General features: G+C 41.7%; 1 protein-coding gene across 1 annotated transcript in view; it reads right to left on the bottom strand.

Annotated features, from left to right (window-relative positions):
- RAPGEF4 (Rap guanine nucleotide exchange factor 4) overlaps positions 1-21,991 on the bottom strand; it is a gene marked incomplete at its 5' end in the record, with an annotated part of 310,415 nt that extends 288,424 nt beyond the window's left edge. The window contains 1 exon segment of the mRNA XM_082631169.1: positions 21,927-21,991. Coding sequence (XP_082487295.1) covers positions 21,927-21,991 — 65 coding nt within the window.
- Positions 21,992-27,380: the final 5,389 nt, after the last annotated feature.

Here is a 27,380-nt window from a genome sequence, read left to right as displayed (position 1 = left end):
AGGAAACAGAAGAGACCGTACACACTCATCATTTAACCTCACTCATATACCCTAAGTAGGAAGTGCAAGAGTATCTTTGGATGGCTCCTTTAAAAGATGAGATTCCGGTACATAGGAAAAAGCAGCATGTTTTGTATAGACAGTGGAAACAGCAGGGCACTTGCACTGAGAGTTATCATCCTAGTATCCACTGATCTCCTCGTGCATCTCTGTTTTCAGGTTATGCAGCTTTAACTCAATCACTTTTCTCCTGGGCCGGATATTTTTACTCTTTCCATTGTTCCTTCTTCCCTCCTGAGAGTCCAAGATTCCTTTTTTTCTCATCTTCCTTTAGCCACTTTTTTAGAGTAGGTCTGCTGTTGACAGACAACTATAAAGTTCTGGTTTGCAAGTCTGCTGTTGACAATCCTCCTAGTTTTCCTTTATCTGAGAATGTCTTGATTTCCCCTTCAGTCCTGAAGGTTATTTTCACTGAGTATAGAATCTGGGTTGACAGTTCTTTTCTTTCAGCACTTGAAAAATGTTGTTCCACTTCATTCTGGGCTCCACGAGAAATCCATTGTCATTCTAACTGTTTTCCCCCTATAGGTAAGGTATCCTTTCCCTCTTGCTACTTCTAAGTTTTTGGTTTTTGTTTTTGTCTTTGTCTTTAGTTTTCAGAAGTTTGATTAACTTGGCATGGATTTCTTTGGGTTTACCCTGGTTGGGGTTCACTCAGCTTCTTGAATTGGTAGGTTTATTCCTTTTGCCAAATTTGGTAAATATTCAGCCATTATTTCTTCTAGCAATGTTTCAGCACCATTCTCTTTCCACTCTCCTTCCAGTCGTCTAAGGGACACGAATGTTAGATCTTCTGTTATACTGCCACAGACCCCTGAGTCTCTGGGGGGTTTTCAGTCTATTTTCTCTCTGTTGTTCAAATTGGGTAATTTATATTGTTCTATCTCTGAGTTCACTAATTCTTTCCTCTGTCTTACCCACTCTGTTGTTGAGCCATCCACTGAGTTTTTAATTTCAGTTAGTATATTTTTCAGTTCTCAGATTTCCATTTGGGTCTTTATTTCTTATATTTCTCAGCTAAGGCTTTCTATTTCTTTGCTTAGATATTCTGTTTTTACCAGTATGTTCATAATTGCTCATTGAAGCATTTTTATGATAACTACTTTAAAATCTAGGTGGGAAGAGCTGCTTCATCACAGTCAGGCAAGAGTGAAAGTGCAGACTCCACGCTTGATCTTTGCTGATAGGAGTGGGACTACGCCCGCAGTTTTCTCTGTGGTGTTTGTTTAAAGTAGAGCAGCTATTATCTAAAAGTTTTCTGTCTTACTAAGCTACCCCTTTTCTTACCCTGGAGACAACAGGCTTTTCTTGTGGCATAATTTTTGTCTGTGTTGACTGCCATTTCTGGAACATTGTCTCCTCCAGCACCCAGTCTGGGATACATGAGGCAAAAAGAAAACTCAAGGAACACACCACTATGTGATTCTTCAGATAGAGAGATCCCAAGCCAGTCTGCCTTCTCTCCACCCTGTAGAGTCTTTTCCTGTTTTTTTTTTAATATATATAATGTCCAGGGTTTATAGTTGCACTTAGTGGGAGAAATAAGGAGAACGGAGTCCATTTGTCCAGACCCAGAACTTTATAGTTATCTTTTTAGCAGCATTTGTAACGGGGTAGTTACAATTTCACAACTGCCATATGTATCAAAAGCAAATGTGCACCAACCAGAAACTCATTTACAGAGGCACACTATCTCCAGAGAGGAGACGTTTCCAGGGACATGGCAACCAATGTGCCATATGTTGTTTATTTGTTAATCACTTCCCAACTCTGCCTTTATTGATAACATCACTTCTGAGTTTCACAGCAGCCCGCATGCCTCAGCTGTGGTAATTTGCTCCCTTGCTGTTCAGTATTTATCATGGTCATGTTGACTCCCTGCCCTTTTCTCCAACTGTTTCTGAAAAATAACACTCTATGTTTTCATAACTGCATTCATATTATCCTACCACTTGTCCTCCATACCGCTATACCATGATTTTTCATCTTTCCTTACCTGGACTTTGCCATTCGCCTACATTTTAGGTGGATGATCTCATTCTAGTTTAAGCCACAGGCTATGCATTTGCCCTTCACCCTGTGTGTGAGATATTTTATTTTTGTTTTCAGTCCTGCTGTCTTCCTCAAAACAACATTCCAAGAACTGGCACAGAGTGTGCAACTCACTCAACTGCTAACCAGGCTGGAAAAGTAGACCCATTAGCCGTGTCATCTATAAAATATAAAACTTCAAATGCAAACCCGGATTGTGGTCTTTCTTTTTCCCAATGTTTTTTCATGATCTACATGAATATTTGGAAACGTCTCCACTTGCCTTTCAAGACACATTCCACGTTCCCTTGTTTTCCTCCTACCTCATTAGTCACTCCTACACAGCTTCTTTTGATGGCCCCTCCCCTTGAACACTTGTTGGAAGATGGCAGGACTTAACTGTTGGTCCTCTTCTCTTTAACAGTCACTTCCTTGATGTGCTCCAATCTCACAGCTTTAAGTACCATCTATGTATTAATGATTCCCAAATTTCTATCTCCAGCTCAGACCTCTCTTCCAAACTCCAGAGTCACATATCCAATTTCCTACTCAACATCTCCAACTGAATGTCTAATAGACTTCTCAAACTCCAAACGTCCAAAATTGCACTCCCCCTTCCCTTCAAACTTGCCCTACCTAGAGCCTTCCCCATCACAACAGAAGGCCCCACCATCCTTCCAATTGCCCAAACCTTAGATTTATCCCTGGCTCCTCTTTCTCGCACATTCCCACATTCAATTTGTGAGCAAGTTCTATTGGTTCTACCTCCAAAATGTATCCTGCCTCTGCTCATCATTCCCACTGCTGTCAGTCTAATCCAAACCACCATCATCTTTCACCTGGATCACTGCAAGAGCTTCCTAGTAAAAGTCTGCCTTCTTCTATCATTGCCCCATCCCCCAGAGCATCTTCTTAACATTGCTATCACAGTGATCTTGTGAAAATGCAAATAGGGTTATGTCATTCCTCTGCTCTAAACCCTTCAGTGGCTCCCTATTTGATTCAGTGTAAAAGCCAAGCCCTTTATAATAGCTGTCGAGTCCCTACATGATCTACCTTCATTCTCTGACTTCCTCCCCTACTCTTTCCCTGGCTCACCTCATTTTACCCACAATAGCCTCCTTACTGTTCTTGGAGCAATCCACACATGCACCCACACCAGGACCTTTGCGCTGGCTGCTCCCATTGCTGGGCTGTTCTTACCCTAAACATATGCTTGGTTAACTCCCTTACCTCTTTGCTAAAATTACACTTCTCCAGTAAACCATATTCTAACCAACCTATGTACTACTACAATCTACATCACCCCCACTAGCACACTTGATCTCTCACTGGGCTCTATTTGTTCTTTGCTGTTATTGCTTTTTTCCATAACATATTACCTCCAAACATAACATATACTTTATTTCATGTTTACAGTTTTTTTTTTTTAACCTATTTCTACTGTTAGAATATAAGCTATATGAGAGCGGGGCTCTTCTGTTTTGCGCATTGAAGAATCCTAGGCACCTAGAAAGTGTTTCCTAAGGATTCAATAAATATGTGTTGATTAAAGGAATTACCTCATTACCTTAATTCCTCAACTATTCAGAGGATATTTATCTGGAAATCTCACTTTAAAACAAAATCATAGGGCTTCCCTGATGGTGCAGTGGTTGAGAATCTGCCTGCTAATGCAGGGGACATGGGTTCGAGCCCTGGTCTGGGAAGATCTCACATGCCGTGGAGCAACTAGGCCCGTGAGCCAGAACTACTGAGCCTGCGCGTCTGGAGCCTGTGCTCCGCAACAAGAGAGGCCGCGATAGTGAGAGGCCTGCGCACCGCAATGAAGAGTGGCCCCCGCTTGCCACAACTAGAGAAAGCCCTCAGAAACAAAGACCCAACACAGCAAAAATAAATAAATAAATAAATAAATAAAACAAAATCATAGAAGTGAGATCATGTAGCACCTAAGTTTAAAAGGCTTTGTATAACCAAAATTGAGACCTAAAAATACTAAAACTCTGATATTCATACACTTTACTCAGAAGAGAAATCCTCGGGAGCAAAATGTACGCACTCATATTATACATACAGCTCCAATAAACTTGGTTAACCTGGATTCTAAGTCCAAAGGATCAGAAGCAGGATACTATGTTTGTGCAAGGGAAGGAGACGGGACAGACACCTAAAGGGCAGCAAGCAAGGAGCGACAGCTTCTGGGCGGTAGGAAAGAGTCAGGCAAGTAAAACAAAAAAAGGCAGAACTTAAAAAAAAAAAAACAAAGCAACACTGGGGCATTTGGTATTGAAGCATAATCCAAGTACTTCAAAATCACCATATTATAATACAGGATGCTAACGTGTTCAATACATTGAGCCTCAGTCATTAAGTAAAAGGAAAATGATACTCAGCATACTTTAGAAAAGGAGTTATATTAAATACCACTTATAAATACCATTAAATACCATTTCCACCAGAATTACTAAATTACACCGTTTGGAGGATTAATTGGGATAAACTTGAGATTTATTCCAATTAAACTTGAAATGAACTTCTCTATGATGCTGAATAACTGAAGACTCACTGTAAATAACTATCCTGTTTGGCTTTCAGCCATTTGTTTATTGTTATATATCCAGAAATTAATCTTGTGTTCTAAAACAGAGCAGTCTGATCAACTTTGTTTCAGCAGGTTTTCAGAAATCTGGGTAATTTGAGGTTATTATAATTTAGAAAACATGTAATTGGCCAAAATATTTGGGAAATGGTATGCCCTGAGGAGGTGTGCTGGGATTAGGGCTCAGTTAGAAGACACAAATACACAGGGAGATCAGTTTGGTGCTTTGTGACCACTTAGAGGGGTGGGAGAGGGAGGGTGGGAGGGAGATGCAAGAGGGAGGGGATATGGGGATATATGTATACATATAGCTGATTCACTTTGTTGTACAGCAGAAACTAACACAACATTGTAAAGCAATTATGCTCCAATAAAGATGGTAAAAAAAAAAAAAAAGAAGACACAAATAACATTTCCCACATTTTCTATCATGAGCCTTTTTTTTTCCTTGCGCTGTCTATGAACATTACAAGGAACATACTTGAAACACCATTATAGTGGAAAGGCAATGGGGTTTCATCCCAACTTGGTCCCTGGCACTTACCAGCCTTGTGACCCTGGACGGATAATTTAACTTTTTTAAACCTCAGCTTCCTTTATTTGTAAAATACAGATAATAGCAGCTATCTTACCGTCTTCATGAAAAGTAATTTGAAGATATGTATCAAAGCTCTTAAACCTCTTCACACACATTAACTAATTTTAGTTCTATGGATATCTCTATCCTAAGGAAGTAATCTAAAACAAAGGAAAAACTGAATATATGGGCTTCCCTGGTGGTGCAGTGGTTGAGAGTCCTCCTGCCGATGCAGGGGAACGCGGGTTCGTGCCCCAGTCCGGGAGGATCCCACATGCCGCGGAGCGGCTGGGCCTGTGAGCCATGGCCGCTGAGCCTGCGCGTCCGGAGCCTGTGCTCCGCTACGGGAGAGGCCACAACAGTGAGAGGCCCGCGTACCGCAAAAACAAACAAACAAACAAAAAAACTGAATATAAAAGGTGATGGCATCACTGATAACAGCAACAATCATTTTTATATGTCTTAATAGTCCAACAATAAGAAAAAACGTATACCATATGATCCATGATTTCAGCCAATAAAAATTATATTTACAAAGAATTTTTAATAACCTAGGAAAATGATCATCCTATAAGGTTAATTTTAAGAGGCATGAAATCTTAAAGTATGAGCTCAAACAGGTTAAAAAAATACTCACACCAAAACTACTGTAGGGTAAACACGCTAAAATTTTATGACCATTTATTCCTGGTGATAGGGTTTGCAGAAATAAATTAATAATTATAAGCCAGAAATGCTTTGATTTGCCCCCAATTAAAATGTACTTCAAATCACAGTTCATTACCTTTCATAAGTTCCTGTCATTCCCTCTGGGAAGGAGAAAGACGTGTCAATACGCGTCAACTTGTAACACTCTCAAAAAAGAAGCAGGGTGTGTGTGCCTACTGTCAGCTCTCAGCTGCAAGTCAGCAACTGCTCTCACAGACCAAAGGAGAGAAAAGGATGTGGTGAGAGCAACTGCTCACGTGTCACACCAAGGAGTCGTGCTGCCGTCTCCGATGCCTGCTTTAGCATCTAAACAACGGTGGGACATTTTCATGTTTTTCTTTTCTCCTATAATTTCCTTTATTACTCACCCTTCACTTTTTAAAATCTCTTTTAATTCATTCAATAGAAGTCCTACAAGATAAAACTCCTGTCGATGAAGTTTCTGCTATATAGTTGTAAGTAGAGGTCAGCGCATAACATCAATTTTATGCCTCTGCTGCTTGTCCCGATTCAAAAGAAAGAAATTCAAATGCTATTCTATTTGTAGAGGCATTCTTCGGTGGCAGAATTGGGCTGCAAAATTTTTTACAGGCAAGTAAAAATCAGTAGTAAGTAAATAAATAAAAGAAAACCAAGGTTAGCCAAACTAAAATGGAAAGAAGAGACGCTCCCTTTAGATAATTTTCCAGCATTTAAAAAATCATTCCATCCTATTGTTTTACTTTATTACTGTTCACTCTCAGTTCTCCCTAATGCCTATACTCTTTCCCTAAAAGTGATGAATAAGATATACAAATTTTTTAATTATTTCGATTTTGCAATTTGACTACTTTATGATTCTCTTTCAGGTAACCCCAAACAATATCAGGCTTAAGTAATGTCCACTTTTGATTTCTGTAAGCTTCTCTGAGGGGCAGTGTCATTGTTTGTTTCTCCTGTGGCTATTTTGGCTACTTCCAATGATAGAGGCCAAAAACATACTAACCACCTAAATACAACGGGTGTTTTTTAAATGAACTTTAATATCCTTAATCTGTTGAATGTTGAATTCTAAAATGAGCCTCTAAAGTTGTTAAGATAAATATCCCATGAAGTGCTGAAAAGGTATGAAGCAAAACAATAAAGATAATGGAAAATTCAACTGAGGAAAAGATAAGGTGCATTCACAAGCTGATAATGTACAGAAGATGAAAGAGCACAATAAAACTGTCTTCTATTCCCAGTCAACCAGTTGGCCTCTAAGTCTGGCCATGCTTCAGAGATCTGCCCTATAGATGAAGCCACCTTATTATATGGTCCCGTCAGTATTCTCTGTAATTGCACATTTTTATATCAATAGGGGGCTTCCCATTTATGCTCTGATGACCTGGATAATTAAATAGGGATTCCTGGTCTAAGTATTTAAATTATTTTCCATAAATAAAATGTAAAACTTGGTTACTGATTAGAAAGCTCTAACTCTCACAAATCAGATCTTCAAGTACCACCAAGGAAGATTTTACAATGAGTCTGCTGCATGCAACTACCTTAACATCAACATAGACACTTAACTACTCTTAAGCTGTCTTCAGTTCTTGACATGAAAAAATTATAAGTATATTGCCATATCATCTAATTAGTTGATGAGGAAAATATAAGAATTCAATACAAAACATTATCAAAAGGCAGATGGTAGAATAATGATAGAAAAGTTGTTTAAGAGAGTGAACAAATCCTCAACATGGAAAATTGCTAAAGTTTATAGGTTTTCAGGACCATTTTCTTGCTCTGGTGTATATTTGTCTGAGAGGCTTGTCTTAAGAGAACACTGACCCCACAGAGGTACCAGACAAATTCATCACTGATAAAACTAAACTGGCTAACTATGAAACCAAAAAGTGCATCAGTAGGATGGGGATGTTGATACCACTATCAGTCAGCCATCAGCATTCATGGTCAAAACCATATACACTATATACGATGGAATATTACTCAGCCATAAAAAGAAACGAAATTGAGCTATTTGTAATGATGTGGATAGACCTAGAGTCTGTCATACAGAGTGAAGTAAGTCAGAATGAGAAAGACAAATACCGTATGCTAACACATATATATGGAATTTAAGAAAAAAAAATGTCATGAAGAACCTAGGGGTAAGACAGGAATAAAGACACAGACCTACTAGAGAATGGACTTGAGGATATGGGGAGGGGGAAGGGTAAGCTGTGAAAAGCGAGAGAGAGGCATGGACATATATACACTACCAAACATAAAATAGATAGCTAGTGGGAAGCAGCCGCATAGCACAGGGAGATCAGCTCGGTGCTTTGTGACCACCTAGAGGGGTGGGAAAGGGGGGGTGGGAGGGAGGGAGACGCAAGAGGGAAGAGATATGGGAACATATGTATATGTATAACTGATTCACTTTGTTATAAAGCAGAAACTAACACACCATTGTAAAGCAATTATACTCCAATAAAGATGTTAAAAAAAACAACAAAAAAAAACATATACACAGTAACTTTCGAAACTCATTTAAATGATAGTACATTTCCTGATCTGTATGGTGCTCATCAATTCTCTAGAGATAGCTTTCTTTTTTCTCAAAAATTAATATAATGAAGACCTAAATGAACAGCATTTTAAATATCTTTAAATAACAATATTTGAAGGATAAACCAAAATTTCAGAATTTATCCTTTTCACCGTTTTCTGAAATTACCTGTGTCTATTACATCCACAAAAGCAATAATATGCTCTAGGTACTATAAATGAAAAACTCAGCTTTCTTCCTTCTTCCCTACCGTGTTTCTCTCCTCTGAGTCTCCTTTACTACTCACACAGAACGCTTCACTTCTGCCAGTTCTGCTCACCAAACGTGGTAGGGGAGTTCACCAAAACAGCACGCAAGTCTCTGATACCAGCTGGGTGTCCTACAATTTAACTCAGTTCTGACACTATCTACCCAGAGATAGCATCAGATCTCACAGGTAAAGGGCTCAGTCCCCCAAGGCTGCACCCCTCACCCCTATTCCAGATTCCAGCGGCAAACTCAGGTTATCACTTGTGGGTTTTGTTTTTTTTTTAATTTTTTTTTTAAAAGGGCTTCAAATGCTTGGCTTTTTTTAAATTTATTTATTTATTTATTTATTTATTTATTTTTGCTGTGTTGGGTCTTCGTTTCTGCACGAGGGCTTTCTCTAGTTGTGGCAAGCGGGGGCCACTCTTCATCGCAGTGCGCGGGCCTCTCACTATCGCGGCCTCTCTTGTTGCGGAGCACAGGCTCCAGACGCACAGGCTCAGTAGTTGTGGCTCACGGGCCCAGTTGCACCGCAGCATGCGGAATCCTCCCAGACCAGGGCTCGAACCCGTGTCCCCTGCATTATCAGGCAGATTCCCAACCACTGCACCACCAGGGAAGCCCATCACTTGTGTTTTTAACCAATCAAGCTATAGATCAGAGGTTCCAACTACCCTCTCCTCAGGTTCGATTAGTTAGCTAGAGGAACTCACAGAACTCAGGGAAACACTTACTTACATTTATCAGTTTACTAAAGAATATGATAAAGGATATAGATGAACAGCTAGATGAAGAGATACATAGGGTGAGGTCTGGAAGGTCCCGAGTACAGAAGCTTCTGTCCCTATGGAGTTGGGGTGTGTCATGCTCCCGGGTGTGGATGTGTTCACCAACTTGGAAGCTCTTTGAACCCCCTACTATTGGGATTTTATGGAGGCTTCCTAACATAGCCATGATCAATTATTAAATCCATTTCCAGCCCCTCTCCCCTCCCTGGATGGGGGGTGGGTAGGGCTGAAAATTCTAAGCTTCTAATCATGGCTTGATCTTTCTGGTGACCAGACCCCATCCAGGAGCCATCTAGATGCCCACCCAGAGTTGCGTCAGTAGAACAAAAGACATTCTTAGTACTTTGATCACTTAGAAATTTACAAGGATTTCAGGAGCCCTGCATCAGGAACAGGGTCAGAGACAAACATTAGGACAATAGATGCTCCTGGTGTTTTTGTCACTTAGGAAATGACAAGAGTTTTAGGAGCTCAGTGCCAGGAACAGGGGACAGAAATCAATATATATTTTTTTTTCTATTATCTTACAGGTATTTTCTCAAAATAAGGTCTTGTAACCAAACAAAAGGGCACTACCTGACCCATGTTCTCTAAAATACCTCAACCACCTATTTAGTAAAGCATGGATTACACTGATGTAAATTCATACTAGATGGTCTCTCAGTTCATTCAAGGTCTTTGATCATATTTGACTTCTGCCAAAACCTGCCTACCCTCCCTAAAACACCACCACCCCTCAATTTCTTCCCCTGTTCTCTACTTTGTTTTCCTTCATTAGTCTTATCACTATCTGCCACTGTAGTATAGATGTGTCTGTTCCCTGACTCCATATCCTCTTACCTTTGGCCTCATAGCCTTTCTTACCACCTAACTTCTCCTGTTTTGTTCACCACTGTATTCCTTAGCACCTGGAACAGCATCCAGCATACAGTAGGTACTCAACAAATAGTTTTTTGAAGGACTGACTGAATTAATTAATGTCTTCCCAACTAATATGTAAATTCATGAGGTCAGGATCCACGTCAGTTTTTCTTAATAACCTATCCCCAGCAAGAATGTCTGGCACATGGAAAGTGGAGAGTAAAATCTCTGAACGAATGAATGAACAGTAGGAAAGGAGAGGACTAAGATCATATCCTTTTCTTACAGCACATTTGGGTTGAGGAAGGAGGAAAGGAGTGTGACAGAGGGAGAAAGAGAAAGGTAGAGGAGTGACAAAAGTAGTCTCGGCAAGGGACCCGAGAGATAGAACTTTCTTATATCTCAGGTTTGTTTAAAGAGTTTATAAAGAAAACATATAAGGACTTCACTGGTGGCACAGTGGTTAAGAATCCAACTGCCAATGCAGGAGACACAGGTTCGAGCCCTGGTCTGGGAAGATCCCACATGCCGTGGTGCACCACAACCCCCGTGCGCCTAGAGCCCGTGCTCCACAACAAGAGAAGCCACCGCAAGGAGAAGCCCAGGCGCAGCAGCGAAGACCCAACGCAGCCATAAATAAATTTATATATATAAAAAAATTCACTGGGCATAAAGAAAACATATAAGATTTAAGAACTCAACTTTTTCTGTAACATGTTCAATAAGTAGCCAATCAACAAGTAGAAGAATAAGGCTGTCAGAGCCTGAACACCAGGCAAGACATTAATGCCTTCATCTGAGGTTTAAACAGAATTGAAATGTCATATACAATATCAAGAATCAAATTATCAAGTTCCAAGCGATGTCTACTTCCCATCAAAGGTCTTTTCTATTTGTTTTCAACATCTCTAACAATTAAGCCTTTTCTAAGGGCCTTTAAAAAGTACTTCCCCATTTAATTAAAAGAGAGGTTTTTGAACTTTCAACCAATTTATAGGTAATAATCCTATTGAGCAAGTCATGCTAGTTAATATGCCTACATCTTACAATTTGATTCCATAAAAGGGTTTTCAGAAAATTATACTACTCCTTTTAAGAATGCTTCAGTGCAATTAACACATGTTCCTTAGTTTCTATGGTAACAATTATAGGGGCCAGGCTCTTGACCACCATTTGTGTGTAGAGAGGCACCAACATTCCTCCTTGAGAATACACCCTTGCCCCCACAATTTCACAGGGAAGGGCTGGACCACCATTAAGACATATAGTCTTGTTTGACTATCAAATGAGGATGTAATTTTCCTCCATGTTTGGCTAAGTCCAGAGTCATATAACTCTTCATCTACCCAACAATACAGAACAGTAGCACTCCAGGTATCTCCTGAAAAATATTACTTCAAGTCATTGCTACCCAATTTTATTAATTATCAGCAGCTTAGATGTGAAAAAACAGTATTTATGGAAAATTTTCTGAAAGAGAAGTAATCCGTTTCTAAAACAGCCTAAAATCTATCTCAGGATTAAATTAAACAATGAAAAATCTGTATATCATATTGGCCCCCAGGAGAAATCCTCTCTTTCAATGTCCCTTTGGCATTATGCTGTCAAGATATATTGAGAGCCCTATGAAACCCATTGCTGAATTCACTGTTGGGATATTTGTGGAGGATATTGTTCATCATGCTGCACAATATCTTCTCCGAGGTTGAAGAAGTCAGCAGGTCCCAGTATCATCCTATTTAATATGCTTACTTAGCATATTAATAGCTTGATTAATTGTTCTTCTCTGGCAGAAATAATTTTTGTTTGTAAATAGTGAATAATGAAATAACTGTGCTTCCTTTTTTGAGCTGACTGTGAGAAATCATAGCTTTAATGCTCATGTTAGAAAAGAAGAAAAGTTTAAAATTAATTATCTAAGTTTCCTTTTTAAGAAGCCAGAAAAAGAGAGCAAGTTAAACCCAAAGCTAGTAGGATAAATGGGGTAAAAAAGCACAAATCATTGAATTTCTCAAACAATAGAGAAAATCAACTAAAAATTGGTTCTTTTAAAAGATTAACAAATTGAGAAGCTCCTAGCAAGCCCAGTCAAGAAAAAAGAGAGCAGACAAAAATTACTAATATAAGATTTGAAGGAGGAAACATCACTATATATCCTAAGGACATTGAAAGGATAATAAGAGAATATTAGGGACAATTCTATGCCAATAAATTTGATAACTTAGATGAATGGACAAATTCCTTGAAACGACTTATTAGAACTGACACAGAAGAAACAGAAAACCTGAGTAGTCTTCTGTGTATTAAAGAGATTGAATTTGTCACCAAAAAATTTCCCACAAAGACTACTCCTGGTCAGAAGATATCTATAAAACATTATAAGAGGAAATAACACCAATATTACACCACTCTTTTAAAAATAGGGGAAACAGAGAAAAAAGAAATGTTTCCTGGTTCAAGGAAGTCCATTCTCACCCCTTGTGTTCAACTTTGTCCTGGCAATCCTAGCCAAGACAGTAAAGCAAGAAAAATACATAATACAAGACATAAAGATCAGAAAGAATAAGTAAAACTGCCAGTATTCACAGACAATAAGATTGTCTAGATAAAAAATCCTGAGGAATCTACAAAACAACTACTAAAACTGAATAACTTTCCCAAAGTTACACCATTAATAAAATCAAAACTGGAATTTGAAACAAAACGGTCTGGCTCCCAAACTCTCAACGCCTACACTATGCTTTCTACTTAGAGAAGAGCATGCAGCTACACTTGTATTAGCCCACACATCTCAACACAGCCCCTACAGTATGTATTTGTAGTCTCATTTGGTGCTTTGGAAACAGAGGTTCAGAAAGATTAATAATTTCACCAAGATCACATGGCTAAAGGGTTGGAGGTAGCAGAATCTGAATCCAGGTGTGGCAGATGCTACATCAAAGTTGATTTGAAAACATCATGCTTTACAGATTGGATAAGGAAACAATGAAAAGATCCAGATCCAGATGATAAGGCCCTAAAACAAAGCAGTAGAATACAAAGGCCAAGAGAAGAACTGGTGACTGGTTAGGTACAACAAGGGACATAGGAAAGGGAAGACAAAGGTGATGCATAGTTTTGAGAATGAGAGTGGTAGTGTCATTAATAAAACAGGAAAGTAAGGAGGAGGAACTAATGGAAAAGGAAGTTAAGGAAGATGAAGTCAGTTTTAGACAAGCTGAATATCAACTTGTTAGGTTAAGGATAGTTTTGACAGCAAATGATAGAAAACCTAACAAAGAGTGGTTTCTAGAAATAGGGTGTGTTTTTCTTGACAACAAAAAAGCTGAAGGTAGGCAACTATTGATCTATTCAGAAGCCGAGCAAAGTCAGAACTGGAGTCTGTATTTCTCCTGGCCCTTCCTTCTGGGATTACAATATGGTTGCCATAGGCCCAGGCTTTAGGTAGTAATTCCACGCAGAAGGAAGAGAGCAAAGGAGTGTCAAATACATCTGTATCTTTCATCAGTAAGGCAAAAACTATCCTAGAAGCCTCTAGCAGACTTTTGCTGTGTCTTATTGGCCAGAAGTGTATCACGTGGGTACCTAGCCTCTAGAGAGGCTGGGAAGATAAGTATTTTGTTTTTCTTACCTCTCTAGCAAAGGTAGATGAAGGAAAACAATGTCTGCCCCAAATATTAATGGAATATTTGATGTGGGAATATCCAACAGAGAGACAAAAATGCATCTGGTCTAGATGATAAACCAAGGATACTGAGTGTAAGTAATCTGCTCAGCTAAAGCACAGGAAATGGATTGGTGCTCCAAGGAAGAGTGTGCACAAAGAGAAAAGAGGGTAGTAATCGAGCTTTGTTTTTCTGTTCACGCAGGGGAAGCAAGCAATGCACATGGATACAGCTGAGTAAACATGGTACCCCAGTGCCTCCACTCCAGCCAGTCAGATTGTTTGCTTTCCTATGTTTGGCTGGGTCTTTCCCTGTCATCCTCCCCACCCAATTAGTTCCATCCTCTTTCTCTTCCCTCAGTCACTCAGTATTCCCAAGACGGTTGGTCTCTCCTCTCCCATTCCCTCAACTGTGAATTGAAGGTACTAGAGGGAAAATTCACTCTTCGTTGCCACTGTTCAAGTGCATAAAAATGGGTCTCAATCTGACTAAAGAAAAACTAGCTACCTTGGGGTTGGGGAGGTGGAACAAGATAAGAAGCAGCTACTCTGCAAGGGCTATGAAATCTTATAAACTCATAGGAAATTCAAACTAAAAGGGATCTTCCAATCCTGCCCTCATTGGAGGAGACTGAAGTCCATTTTGGGGAACCCAAACTAAGACAGTGAGGCAGAATTTGCTTTGCTGAGCACCACTCTACCTCTGATGACTCTTTCGGGCTCCTAGGCTGTGTCCAGGAGACTAGGCTGCAGGATCAAGAGTGTGATGGACCAAGTACCTTTCTCTCAGGCCCATTGCTCTGCGAGCACACCATCCCCCATGTACCTCTCATCTGAGGGAGTCCAGCTCTGGCTGAACCTTTCCTTTCCTAAAATCCTGAAAGGACAGGTAGAACACGCACCACAGAATTTAACCCTGGTTACATATTAGGGTGTGTTGTACTCTAATTGCTCCACACATATGTCGTGCTCCCATGTTTTGGAGCTACAATGAGATGTCCCTCAAGAAGTTGTAGATAAGATAGTGGCAAGTATCTTTACTTTTAAACTTGAAAGTATTAAAGTTTAAAAACAGTATATTGCTAACATCACAAAAAGAGATCACTTGACATTCTGTAACTCATAATGCAAGTAACACTTCTGAGAAGGATTGTTGCCAAAAAATCATATCTAAATCCAATCAAGCTCTAGATCTAAATACCAATTTACAGGAAATACAGGGGACAGGGACTTCCCTGGTGGCACAGTGGTTAAGAATCTGCCTGCCAATGCAGGGGACACGGGTTCGATCCCTGGTCAGGGAAGATCCCACATGTCACGGAGCAACTGAGCCCGTGTGCCACAAGTATTGAGCCTGAGCTCTAGAGCCTGCGAGCCACAACTACTGAGCCCGCATGCCACAGCTACTGAAGCCTGAGCACCTAGACCCCATGCTCCGCAACAAGAGAAGCCACCGCAATGAGAAGCCTGCGCACCACAACGAGGAGTAGCCCCCGCTCGCCGCCAATTAGAGGAAAGTCCGTGCAGCAACAAAGACCCAATGCAACCAAAAAAAAAAAAAAAAACCTGTTTCTTCAACAAATTTATTACAAGGAAGAAAAAGAGAGAGCTAGAGGGAGAATCCAGAGATTAAAAAAAGACCTAGAGATATATCAACTAAATACAACTTATTTGGATCCTAATACAAACAGACTGCAAAAAAAAAAGAAGAAAATATTATGAGATAAATGGGGAAATTTGAACTCGGATATTTGATTATATTAGGGAATTAATGTCACATTTTTAAATGTATGACAATGGTATTTTTTATTGAGTCCTAGCTTTTAGAGATATATATGGAAATATTTACAGAGGAAAAAAATACTAAAAGGGACTTGCAACAAAATAATCCTGGGAGTGGTGGGGGACAAGTGGGGGTATGAATAAAACAAGATTGGATGTGAGCTGATGACTCTTGGAGGGGGAGGGGGTGGGACAAGAGAATTATTATACTCTTCTCTCTTCTTTTTGTGTAGTTTGAAATTCTCCATAATAAACTTTTAGAAATAAAAATTAGAATAGAGGGGCTTCCCTGGTGGCGCAGTGGTTGAGAGTCCGCCTGCTGATGCAGGGGACACGGGTTCATGCCCCGGTCCAGGAAGATCCCACATGCCGCGGAGTGGCTGGGCCCGTGAGCCATGGCTGCTGAGCCTGCGTGTCCGGAGCCTGTGCTCCGCAACGGGAGAGGCCACAACAGTGAGAGGCCCGCGTACCGCCAAAAAAAAAAAAATTAGAATAGAGCTATGCCCTATCATTTCTTAAAAAGTATTCACATCAGTCAAGAAAACAAAGAAGGAACAGCAGAGGCAAATGCTGGTGCCCACTCAAGCCCTTTCCAAGGCAAAGGGGGCCCGTGCAAGGACTTGCCCTCATGGTGGCAGACGCTACTCCATCCTTGAGGAGGAGGATGCCTCTGGCCATCTCACCCTGATCCCATAAGCACTTTCTACAATCAGGGAGCTGCACTGAAGCTGGAGATAAAATGATGACTACAATACAACACAGCAATACATCAAGTGACACACAAAAAGGAGTCAATAGGCAATTGCGATGAAGTCTGACTTGTGCTACTACATTGTTGGACAAAGCGTGCTATGAGAGCACATAGAATGGTTCTCTAACTGGAAGAGGTGATGGCCAAACTGTCCTGAAGGATTCCCTGAATTATCTTCTGATTACAATTCAGTTCCCGGGCTCTGTCGCTCTAGGAAGAGAATGAGCTGGCCCGAAGTTAGAAGTGTCCTGATCTCCTGGCAGCTTTGCTTCTCATTGTAAATGCATAACATGGCCTTCTAATAACAATTGGATTTCCATACAGCTTGCCCAGAGAAGGAATACATTAGCCAAAGGATGTCAGTATCCACTTCTCTGATGTTATTTTCAAACTAATGAACTGTCTTTCTGGTTTTTACAGGCTCTGAGAATTTGGTGCCTATGTATCTGTCCCTGAAAAAATGTATTAATTCTTGATGTGCTGACAAGTCAGCATTCCAAGATTGTAAGGCCAGTCCTGAACCCTGGGTAATGTCATCCCTTGGGACCTGCCTGAGTAGACAGACATCAGCCTTCCCCAGTGATAGCCTTCTGCTCTGCGTGCTTCTTTGATCTTCTATATTCCTCAAGGCTGGGACCATGTCTGATGCTTCTTTGATATCTGAGTCATCCTCTTTCACCATGTCTGCTATGAAGCATTCTGGTTTTTAACAAATTTGTTCCTTGATTTCTTTCACTCTCATTCAACCCAATCAAAAATAGCTAACTCAGTATCTATTTGGGGATCAAGTCAGATGCAAAGACACTATGTAAGAGGCATTTTTAGAAACATTAACAATTTTTAAATTCCTCGGCTGTTTTTAAAGATGACAACTTTTCCACACATCCATATCATGTTAACTTCATTTTCTGTTTGGGTCTGTGATCACCAGTGGTCCCCAAACAACCCAATCAGCCAAGAACCTCCCTTGACACTATACTTCTAACTGAAGAACAAGAAACCAAACATTGTGAACTCCTTCCCAGACAAAGACAACTTTCATCTCCAGTGGTTTCTCTGTCAATGGCTTAGGTAGATTCTTTCACCTGTAAAAGGGGATGGCAAACTTTTTCTTCAAAGATCCACATAGTAAATACTTTAAACTCTGTGGGCCACACAGTCTCCTGCCATTGTAGTGTGAAAGCAGCCGTAGACAATACTTAAGCAGATGAGCATGGCTGTGTTCCAATAAAACTTTGCTTATGGACATTGACATTTTAATTTCATATAAATTTCATGGGTCACAAAAGATTAATCTTCTTGTGGTTTATTTCCAACCATTCAGAAATGTAAAAAAACATTCTTAGCTCAGGAGACACACAGGCAGCGGCTTGATCTGGCCCATTGGCCACAGTTTGCCAACTCCTGCCCCATAGTGATGAATACTGGCAACGATTCACTATATGTATTGTGAATATGAGTAGTCCCTTCATAACACTCCCTTACCAACCATGAGAATTATGACCTATAATGGTTCTTAAATTCACAAGTGGCAAAACTTAAAATCTTATGGAAAAAATATTTTCACTAATGTTAAAAAAAATGGTCAACACTTTTTTTTTTGTTTTTGTTTTTGTTTTTGCTGTACGCAGGCATCTCTCACTGCTGTGGCCTCTCCCGTTGCGGAGCACAGGCTCCGGATGCACAGGCCCAGCGGCCATGGCTCACGGGCCCAGCCGCTCCGCGGCACATGGGATCCTCCCGGACCAGGGCACGAACTCACGTCCCCTGCATTGGCAGGCGGATTCTCAACCACTGCACCACCAGGGAAGCCCAACACATTTTTTAAAAAGGCATTTTACATCCCAAATACTGGGGTACTATGTAATACATTTCTAGTTACCATCCCTGCTCAGAAAAAAGTTGTAAGATCAATGAGGTAGTACTAAGCTTGTTTTACTTTAACAATATTGTCTGTTGAGACTTCTTTCAATGTATTTTTATCCATCCGAATGTTCAATGTCTTTCTGATTTTATAATTAGTATTTGTACACTCTCACCTTCTGGGTCCCACCATAGTCCAAAAACTTGGATGCTTGATACATAAAAAGCTTTGGGTTTTCTTTCTTCAACCTAATCCACATATCTGCATATTTTTAACCCATCTCCCCACATGCAAGCTTATATAGCATTGCCTGTCTATGACAACTTCCTAGGCACACTTAACGAACATTTCTATGGGATTATTTTCCTTGTTTTTTTAAAGTTGTTTCAACGTTCATTACATACATCTTTACTCCTGCAGACTTTCTACTTTAACTTCCCTTTTTATTGTCAACCCCTCAGTTGCTCTTTTTCTAGTTGTCCATGCCACTTGCATGATGCAAATATCTAAACTACATTTTCCAGCTGTGGAAAAGGTCCCAGCATCATTTCCCCAAATAGGACATCAAGGATCACTGTACCATTTCCTCTTTGTTTATGTGTGTGCTTGAAAATGTCCATAATCAAGAGTTTTAGAAAAATAGAGTATATGTTCCTATGTTCTTGATTTGGTTACAAGAGGAAATTGTGGTTGAGAAGAAATGAGCATATTTATATGACACACCTGTGTGTCTTTGTTCACATTGCTCCCAGAATTCTCTGCCTGATAAAGTTCCCCTCGACCTCCACGGGCCAGGCAGGAACCTGTGGGAAGCATCCCTGGCAGAGCTGAAGACTCTCTCCTCTGCATTCCCAAAGCATCTCATACATCTCCATTAAAGCACTTATCGTTGCATTGTGGTTAGTTGTTTATGTAGCTGTCCCACCCCGACCCGCCCACCCCCTCAGTCAATAAGCAACGCTCATCTTTCTTTTCCTGCTTCCCCAGTGCCCAACACAGTGCCTGGAACAGAGCATCAAGACTGCATTTCTCAGAAATATCGAGGGCAGCGTCCCAAAAGGAATGACTCCAGGGGCCTTCCCCAGCCAACTTCCACCAGCACCCTTAATCTTCCTCCTCCCCAAAAAAGTTAACAATCTAAGTAAAAATGCAACTTCAAAACAAGTACCTCAAGGCCCTCTTACAATGAGACTGCCACTCCTAAACTCTCCTTCAAAGGAATTCTAGCCCCGACACTGTGGGAAATGCAAGGTTCTATTAAAACCACAAAATAATATGCTCACATGGCACCTCACAGTTTTCAAATTACTTTCATGATAATTTTTTTTCATTTGGCCCACTAATCCTTGGTAAGACAGTGTTATCCTCATTTTTCACACACTCAAGGAAATAAAAGTCACATGTCCAAGATCAGAACTTGTGACTGGTGACAGCTCTGGGCCTAAAATCCTTAATTTATTGATCTGTCTACTCTCCTGAACTCAAGGAATGCTAGGTTCAGTATCTATGGAGGATTCCACCCCCAACTCCACCCCCGGAGGTTTCTCCCCATTATGAATTATAGTATTAGATTAGATTGTGGCACTGTGTTCTAAAACTCCATTCCAAACAAAAACGTTTGGGCAAATACACATTATGAAAAGAAATGTGTTAGTTACCTTGTGTTAGCTTGTGTTAATACTGCTCTATGATTTTTGCTGTAAGTACTTATTGACTAAAGGGTTGCCTGTGAATTACTAACTGTTCAAAAAATGCCATGCCATGAATTTCTGCAAATAGAAATATGCAGTCTATTATCTGAAATAATGAGGATAGCCTTACTATTTATAAGTACAAGAACTTGATTTTCTCTTCCTTGATAATTCATCTTTCCTAAACTTTTTTTTTTTTTTTTTTTTTTTTTTTTATGCGGTACGCGGGCCTCTCACTGCTGTGGCGTCTCCCGTTCCGGAGCACAGGCTCCGGACGCACAGGCTCAGCAGCCATGGCTCACGGATCCAGCCGCTCCACGGCATGTGGGATCTTCCCGGACCGGGGCACGAACCCGTATCCCCTGCATCGGCAGGCGGACTCTCAACCACTGCGCCACCAGGGAAGCCCCTTCCTAAGCTATTAAATTCAGATTACTTATCACATTAGCAGGCTCTTCACTTATTCATGCTCTTACTTCCTCTACATAATTCTGTATGAGGAATAACATCCTCATAATAACCATCACTTCAGTTCTCTTACTATTTATTGCATGCGACTCTTTCAGTATTAGCACTATCATCTTAGACGTAAACAGGGCACTGCCTGCCAAAAATCTTGCTACTGTGTGGTAATTGAAAGTAAAAATTATTTCTCAGATATATTAAGCTATTCAAATGAGCCACGTTTAGCTTTTCTCAAATTACTTGATTTTTTTCAACAAAGGCCTAGAATAGTAAATTATGTAAAGCAGGTCACGCTTAAGATTTTCAAGTTTGATCTGGTTACGAATCTGCTAAGTGTAAAAATTTCAATATGGCAGAGCGTAAAATATTTCACACAAATGCAAATAGAGACGTCATGCAGATAGCTGCAGGACATGAATCACTGCCCTGCTGCATCAAACTCGAAAATCAGAGGCAGTTCACTCTGCAAGGTTTCTTACCCAGTTCTTAAAAGTTCAGATGCATCACCTTTTAATCAGGGTAATAAACTATAATTGCTAACATACTGTGTAATGTTTACTGCTAAACCCACAATCTGGACAAACAGAAAATTATGCTATCAGAGCCTGAAAACAACTGCAGTCCGCTGTTACACACAGCACCCTCCTTAACACGGGGCTGTCGTCGGGAGTTACAACGCTTTATGGTTTTAATTTTTTAGAGTAAGGGTCCCTTCCCGAGAGGCAGGGTATTAAGACGAAAGCAGTCTCCCGCGTGACCTTCCTAACACAGACCTTGGGCAAGCGACTGCGGGGGCAGAAGCTGAGAATTTCAGAAGGCACTTGACATCTCCACTGGGTCCTTCACACTTGGCTTTCAGGAACTAAAAAAAAAGCACGTTACTCTGCACCTGCCTTTCCCCCCACCCTCCTTAAAACTTATTTACCCCTGAGGGTCTGAACAGCCGGAAGAAGGTAGGAATCTATTTTTCTGCCCTGTGATGCCAAGGAAAATAAACCCCGACCCGAGCGCGGAGCCGGGAGTCGCGGGGGGCGAGGAGACCGTCAAGGAGGGGCGGGGGGGGAGGAACTGGCGGGGCTGGGGCTCCCCCCACTGCGCCGCAATTTCTCCACCACGTGTGAAAATCTCGTGCACGGGGAGCCCCATGAGAGACCGGGATCTGCGTCCCCTGGTGCCGGGTGCGGACCCTCCGCTCCCTCCCCGCTCGGGGACCCTCCTCCCGCGGCCCCGGCGGGCGTCCCTGCGGCCGTCTCCTGGCAGGGGCAGCGCGCAGAGCCCGGCCCGGCGGGGACCCTTCCCCGGCTACCTTTTATCCAGGCAGGCGATCCACTCGGCGGAGGAGGAAGAATGGGCAGCGTGCGCAGCGACCATGATGGGCAGCGGCGCGCGGCGTCCCCCGGCTGCGGCGACCTCCTGCGCTCGCTCTGCCGCTGCCTTGTCTCCGCCTCGCCCGCCGCGCGGACCCGCTCCTCCCGGCCCGCCGCGCGCCCAGCGGCCTGCCGGGCGGGGGGCCGGCGAGGGCGGGGGACCCGAGGGGCGGGACGCGGGGACCGCGCTGCACTGCGGCGCCCGGGGGTGGGGAGTCCCGCGGTCCCGCGGTCCCGCCCGCTGCAGGGAGGGGGCTTGGGAGCGACCCCGGGTGGCAGGCCACCTGCGACTGGTGGCTGCTGCGTCTCGGGGAGACCTGATCCCCACCCCTCACCTCGGGGCCTCTGAAGCGTGGAGGGGGGAAGGCGCCGCGGGTGGGGGTGGGGGGACGGGTGTCAGTGTCTATGTATTTTTCATACAGCAAATGCCACTAAAATGGCTGCTGCCTCTCTGTTTCCTTAGAAACCCATTAGTTTCCCTCTGCAGCTGTCAAAACCTGCTGGCGGTTTCTTGCTCACCTTTGCTGTTTCCCCTTTCCAAAGGGATGGAGAAGAGGGCTATCTTGGCTTGGGCTGGGGACGCCCACAGTGGTCTCTGAGTGTGGAATTAGTTTCCCCCTGAAGGGTGAGGGAGGGCTGGGATGGAACGGAGAGGCAGTGCAGGCATGGTTGGAAGCCCAAAGGGGAGGCCAGTGGGCCAGAATGGTGACCAGTGGTGACTGAGGGGTTGACAGACCGAAGTCGCTGGCCTTGAACCTTGAAGTTGCTTGGGCTCCCATCACCTGCTTGATCAAACACACACACACACACACACACACACACTTAAGAATGGGGAGTAGTGGGGCCACAGCAGAACTGAGGTTTGGATTGGGGGCCAAGATCCCACTGCACTTGGTGTGACCTGAATGGCTGGCTCCACATGCCCTTCTTTCCGTGGCTGGAGTGTGGAATGGTTGGCTGGTCACTCCACCTGTCCCTGGTAGACGTACAAAACAAATGATATGCCTAGAAGTTCAGTGATGTTCTGTCAAAAATCAAATTACACACCGATGGTTGCTTAGGAATTTGGGAACAAGTTAAATCTTTTAGACTACTACCAAGCAGTGTTTTGATGTTGATGTTCACTTGGGAACAGACAATGGGGAAAGAGACATAGCATTGCTAACCTCACTTTGTTTTTTTTCCCTCCCGCCCTCCCCTCACTCCTCTGCTCAGAGGGTGTTCAAGGAGACTGGAGAGAATGAAACAGCAGGTGCATTCTGGCATCTTTTTATCCTAATAAAACTCCTCCAAAGGACCTGCCGTTTCCCCTCTGCTCCATAACCAGGATCTGGTTTCAGACCTGCAGCCGTTCCCTCAGCAACACCTCCCTGCTCAGTGTTTGTCCCCCAGGTGACCTCCATCCTGTTGATTTCTACCGTGTTTAAGGGAAATAACATTTAAAATGCTATACTATACAAAGATTGCCAAAGGTATTTATGTTGCTTTTTTATGCTAGAGGTATGAAGAAGGAAATGAGTCTCCTATATTTATTAAGATTCATTTATAAAGGTATCAGAGAACTCTTGAGAACATTTCAAGGTCACCAAATGCTTTCCCCAAAATGCCTTTAATCAGAGAATATTTACAGGTAAGGAGCTAGAGGCTAGAGGAGAAAAGGACTGCGCATGACCCGTCATTACCGGAGGCTTGGAGTTGCCATAGTTTTTAGCTATGATACTAATAATAGTCATCATTTATTGAACTTCTGCTGAGTGCCAGTTGCTGTGCAGAGTTCTCTACATGTGTTATCTCATTTAATCTTCAGAACATTTTATGAAGCAGAGCCAGAAGGACAGATGTCCAGGGTTACTCCACAAGACAAATATTTTTGAAAATGTAATGAACTAGAGAAAATTATGTTTATCAGTACTTCCGGGGAGAGTGTTGATTGGGTTGGAAGGAAGATGCCAATGACCTGCTTGGAGTGGGAGTGAGAGCCCAAGGCCTCTATCGTGCATTTTAAGGACCGTAGGTCTAATGAACTGCAAGGCTTTTGTTTTGCCCTACGGGGACACTGCCTTTCCTCCAAATAGGAATTAAAGTATTATTTAAAGAATATCCTTTCGAAGAAGCACCAAGAATCATTGCCTTCCCCAGAGCACACACATGTCCCTATCCAGCCCTGGATGTAGGTTCCAGTAATTCCAATATACTCACTGGGACACTGAACCTCCAGAGAGGTCCATACCCTCAGCTACTGGAGCAGGGGACCCTGAACCAGATTCGGGTCTGTCTGAATCCAAAGCCCTTGCACTGAGTGATGGTGTCACTGGTTGTCTATAATATAAGGGTAAAAGGCATGTCAGAAATGACTGCCCACGTGATAAGAATAAAATGGTTATAAATTGTTTTTTATAATAATTTTAAAAATAATAAACCTGTCTAGTAGGGGAAAGGAAAAAAGAGCATGTATTGATCTTTAGGGGGAAAATAAATAAAAGTGTAGAATAAGAAGTAAATATTACTGATAATTCCGCCACCTAGAGATAACATTGCTAATATTTGAGTACATTTCATTCTATATTTTCTATTTTTAAAAGATACAATCACAAATACAGCCATAAACACATGCATATAACTTGCTGCTTACATTCAATTATGTATATATGTGTATAGATACATGTATTCATACAGACTTGAAAGCATTAATATTTTATAGGCTACTTTTTCTACTTGGAATGGAAAAATGATTTGTGTGTTTAAATGAAATCCTCATTAAAAATTTTTACTGGCTACAAAATATTCCAATGTATGGATATAATTTACCTAAACTTTTTTAAAAATTGAGATATAATTGACATATTATATTATATTAGTTTCAGGTATACAACATAATGATTCAATATTAGTATTCATTGCAAAATGATCACCACAATGGCTAGTTAACATCCATCACCACACTAGCTAGTTTTTTTTCTTGTGATGAGAACTTTTAAGATCTACTCTCTTAGTAACTTTCAAATATACAATATAGTGTAATTAACTATAGTAAACTTTCTTTTGAGACCTATTATTTTGATTGGCAAAAATGTTTCTGCTTAATGTCCTTCCTATAGCTTTGCTCTGTGAGACAGCTAAACATCTCCACTGATGATCTCCAATGAGATAAGGACCAAAAATCACAAGATCCAAGTGTGTTACTGTTAATTATTACTAGTTGTAGAACCTTGAATGGGTTTCTTAATGTTAGAGTTCCATTTTGTTCATCTGAGCAGAGGTTCAAAGTTAGGAATCTGAGGACAAACAGCTGAGTTCAAATTCCAGCTTCATCTTCTACTAAGTGTTTGACCTTAAATGAATTACTTAGCCTAAGACCCTGTTTCATCACCTGTAAAGTGGATAAATAAATGGTATTATACATGAATATGATGCTTATAGGACGTTTAGCATAAGTGCCAATCACATATGTGCTCAATAACTCTTAGCTGTTATTGTTATTAGTCTCTGTACAATGAAGATAAACAGTATCTTCCCTTTGCATTTCAGAGGGACCTGGTGACAATCATTTGAGATCACTTATGCTAAAGGGCCGTGACATTTGTAAATTGCAAGTTTTGACTATGTAGGATACAAGGGAAACAGAGAAACAGTAAAGCTTTTTTAGACTGAGTCTCAAAACCTTCTCATTCAGTCTATGCCTAGCTCTGGCATTCTTCATAGGACACCTACAGGTACATAGCACTGGAGAGTTATTGCAATATGTAGATCAACAGCGCAGTAACAGAAGTAGGATAGGGCCCTACATTTTTCCATTCTGAGAATTCTACTGAAGATTGGGCGTTCACTCATATCCAGTGTAAGGGGAGGATCTGATTCACCATGTTTTACGTACCTCATGGAAGGTAGGTTATAAAAACACATCCATCACTCCTGCTGGTGCTGTAACCTATTCACTGAAGAAGCAGTACTTCCCAGGTGAAGTTATAACAGCAATTTTAGTGTTTTCTCTCACTGTCCCTTTAAACTTGCTCAGTGAGGGTAATTCTACCCCTGCCACTGGATATAGCTTCTTTGGTCACTTATAGGTAATAGAAAGCATTAGTCTTTCTGTTAGAATATCCAAACCAATATATTACTAAATACTTCAATCTTTAATCAAAGATAAGAATTCTCTCTTCCTCCACCATCTAGAGCTGGTCACAGGCAGGTGTCCAGCTTTTAGGAAAGAGGAGGTGGTCAGCTTCTCCTTTCCTTGCTCATCTCTGCCCCTACTTAATACCTGCTGGTTTTTACCCTTCCAGAAACAGAGGAGTAAGGAAGAGAGGAGGGAAAAGGAGGGCGGGAACAGTTACTTGGCTGGAACAGTTGTAAGATGGCATCATATTTTCTGGGCCTGGCAACAAAGACAACAAAGGTGTCTTTTGGGTGCTTTCATGTATTTTGGGGCGGCCTCCCTGCTGGCCCTTTCAACATGAGCAGGTGTTGCTCGTTTGGTACCAGCTCCCTATTCAGACTTGGCTTTCCTGAGGGCCTCTCTGAACCACCTCCCTCTGTAGGAGAGTCCCAAGGTATCCTCCACTCACATCCCAGGGGTCTTCTTGAGCAGGGCTCAAAGGGGCTGCAGAATGGTTCTCTCCTGTGTGGCCCACAGCTGGTCCGTAGATACACTCGTGCCTACCTTGCTCCAATAAACTGAGCGCAGACCAGTCCTCATGATAGCACTTCTCACCCTTGCCAAAGAAGCTCACCAGTGCCTCTCTCCTGATCTTTAGATTTCCAGGGCTGGAGTCAAGTCGGACGTCAGTCCCCTGTCCCCACCAACTGTCGGGAACTGTTTTCTGGGTGGTCCATTGAAGCGCTCCCTTCCCTACCCTTGGTGGTGGGACTCACAGCACAGCTTTCACCAAGAAAATACTCCTCAAGGAATCCTCCCTCTGTTCCTTCTTCCTAGACACTTTTATTTACTCCTTTGGGTGAGGTGTTTTAGACTCATGAAACTGGTCTTCGGTATTTTGATTGAAAGTCTGCATCTTGCCACCTTACTTTGGAATTTCATATCTGTTCCATTTTGGTGCCTCAGGTGAAATTTGAATTTAGCATCTGTGACAAGCCAGTGAAAACTGAATCAAGTCAAATTTCTTTTCCATACCTTTGACATTAATGCCTGCTCAACCAAGACAACTGCCTTTTCCAGGCAGGGCTATCCACCTGGGAGTTGTAAGGAATACCACATTCATTAGGAACGTACTGCTCACTGGTCCCCTGAGCTTTCCAAAGAAGAAATGCGTAATTTAAGATATCTGATCAGGAGAGCCCCAATTTGTGGGTTATAATAAAAAACTTTGTGGTTTTGATTTAAAACTTTGAAGATTTGTCAATTTGGGGGGAGTATATTTGGATGAAAATCTTAA

This window comes from Mesoplodon mirus (assembly GCF_964341445.2).
Source record: "Mesoplodon mirus genome assembly, chromosome: 8".
In the NCBI taxonomy this organism is placed as follows: Eukaryota; Metazoa; Chordata; class Mammalia; order Artiodactyla; family Ziphiidae; genus Mesoplodon; species Mesoplodon mirus.
This window is presented reverse-complemented; position numbering and strand designations above follow the sequence as displayed.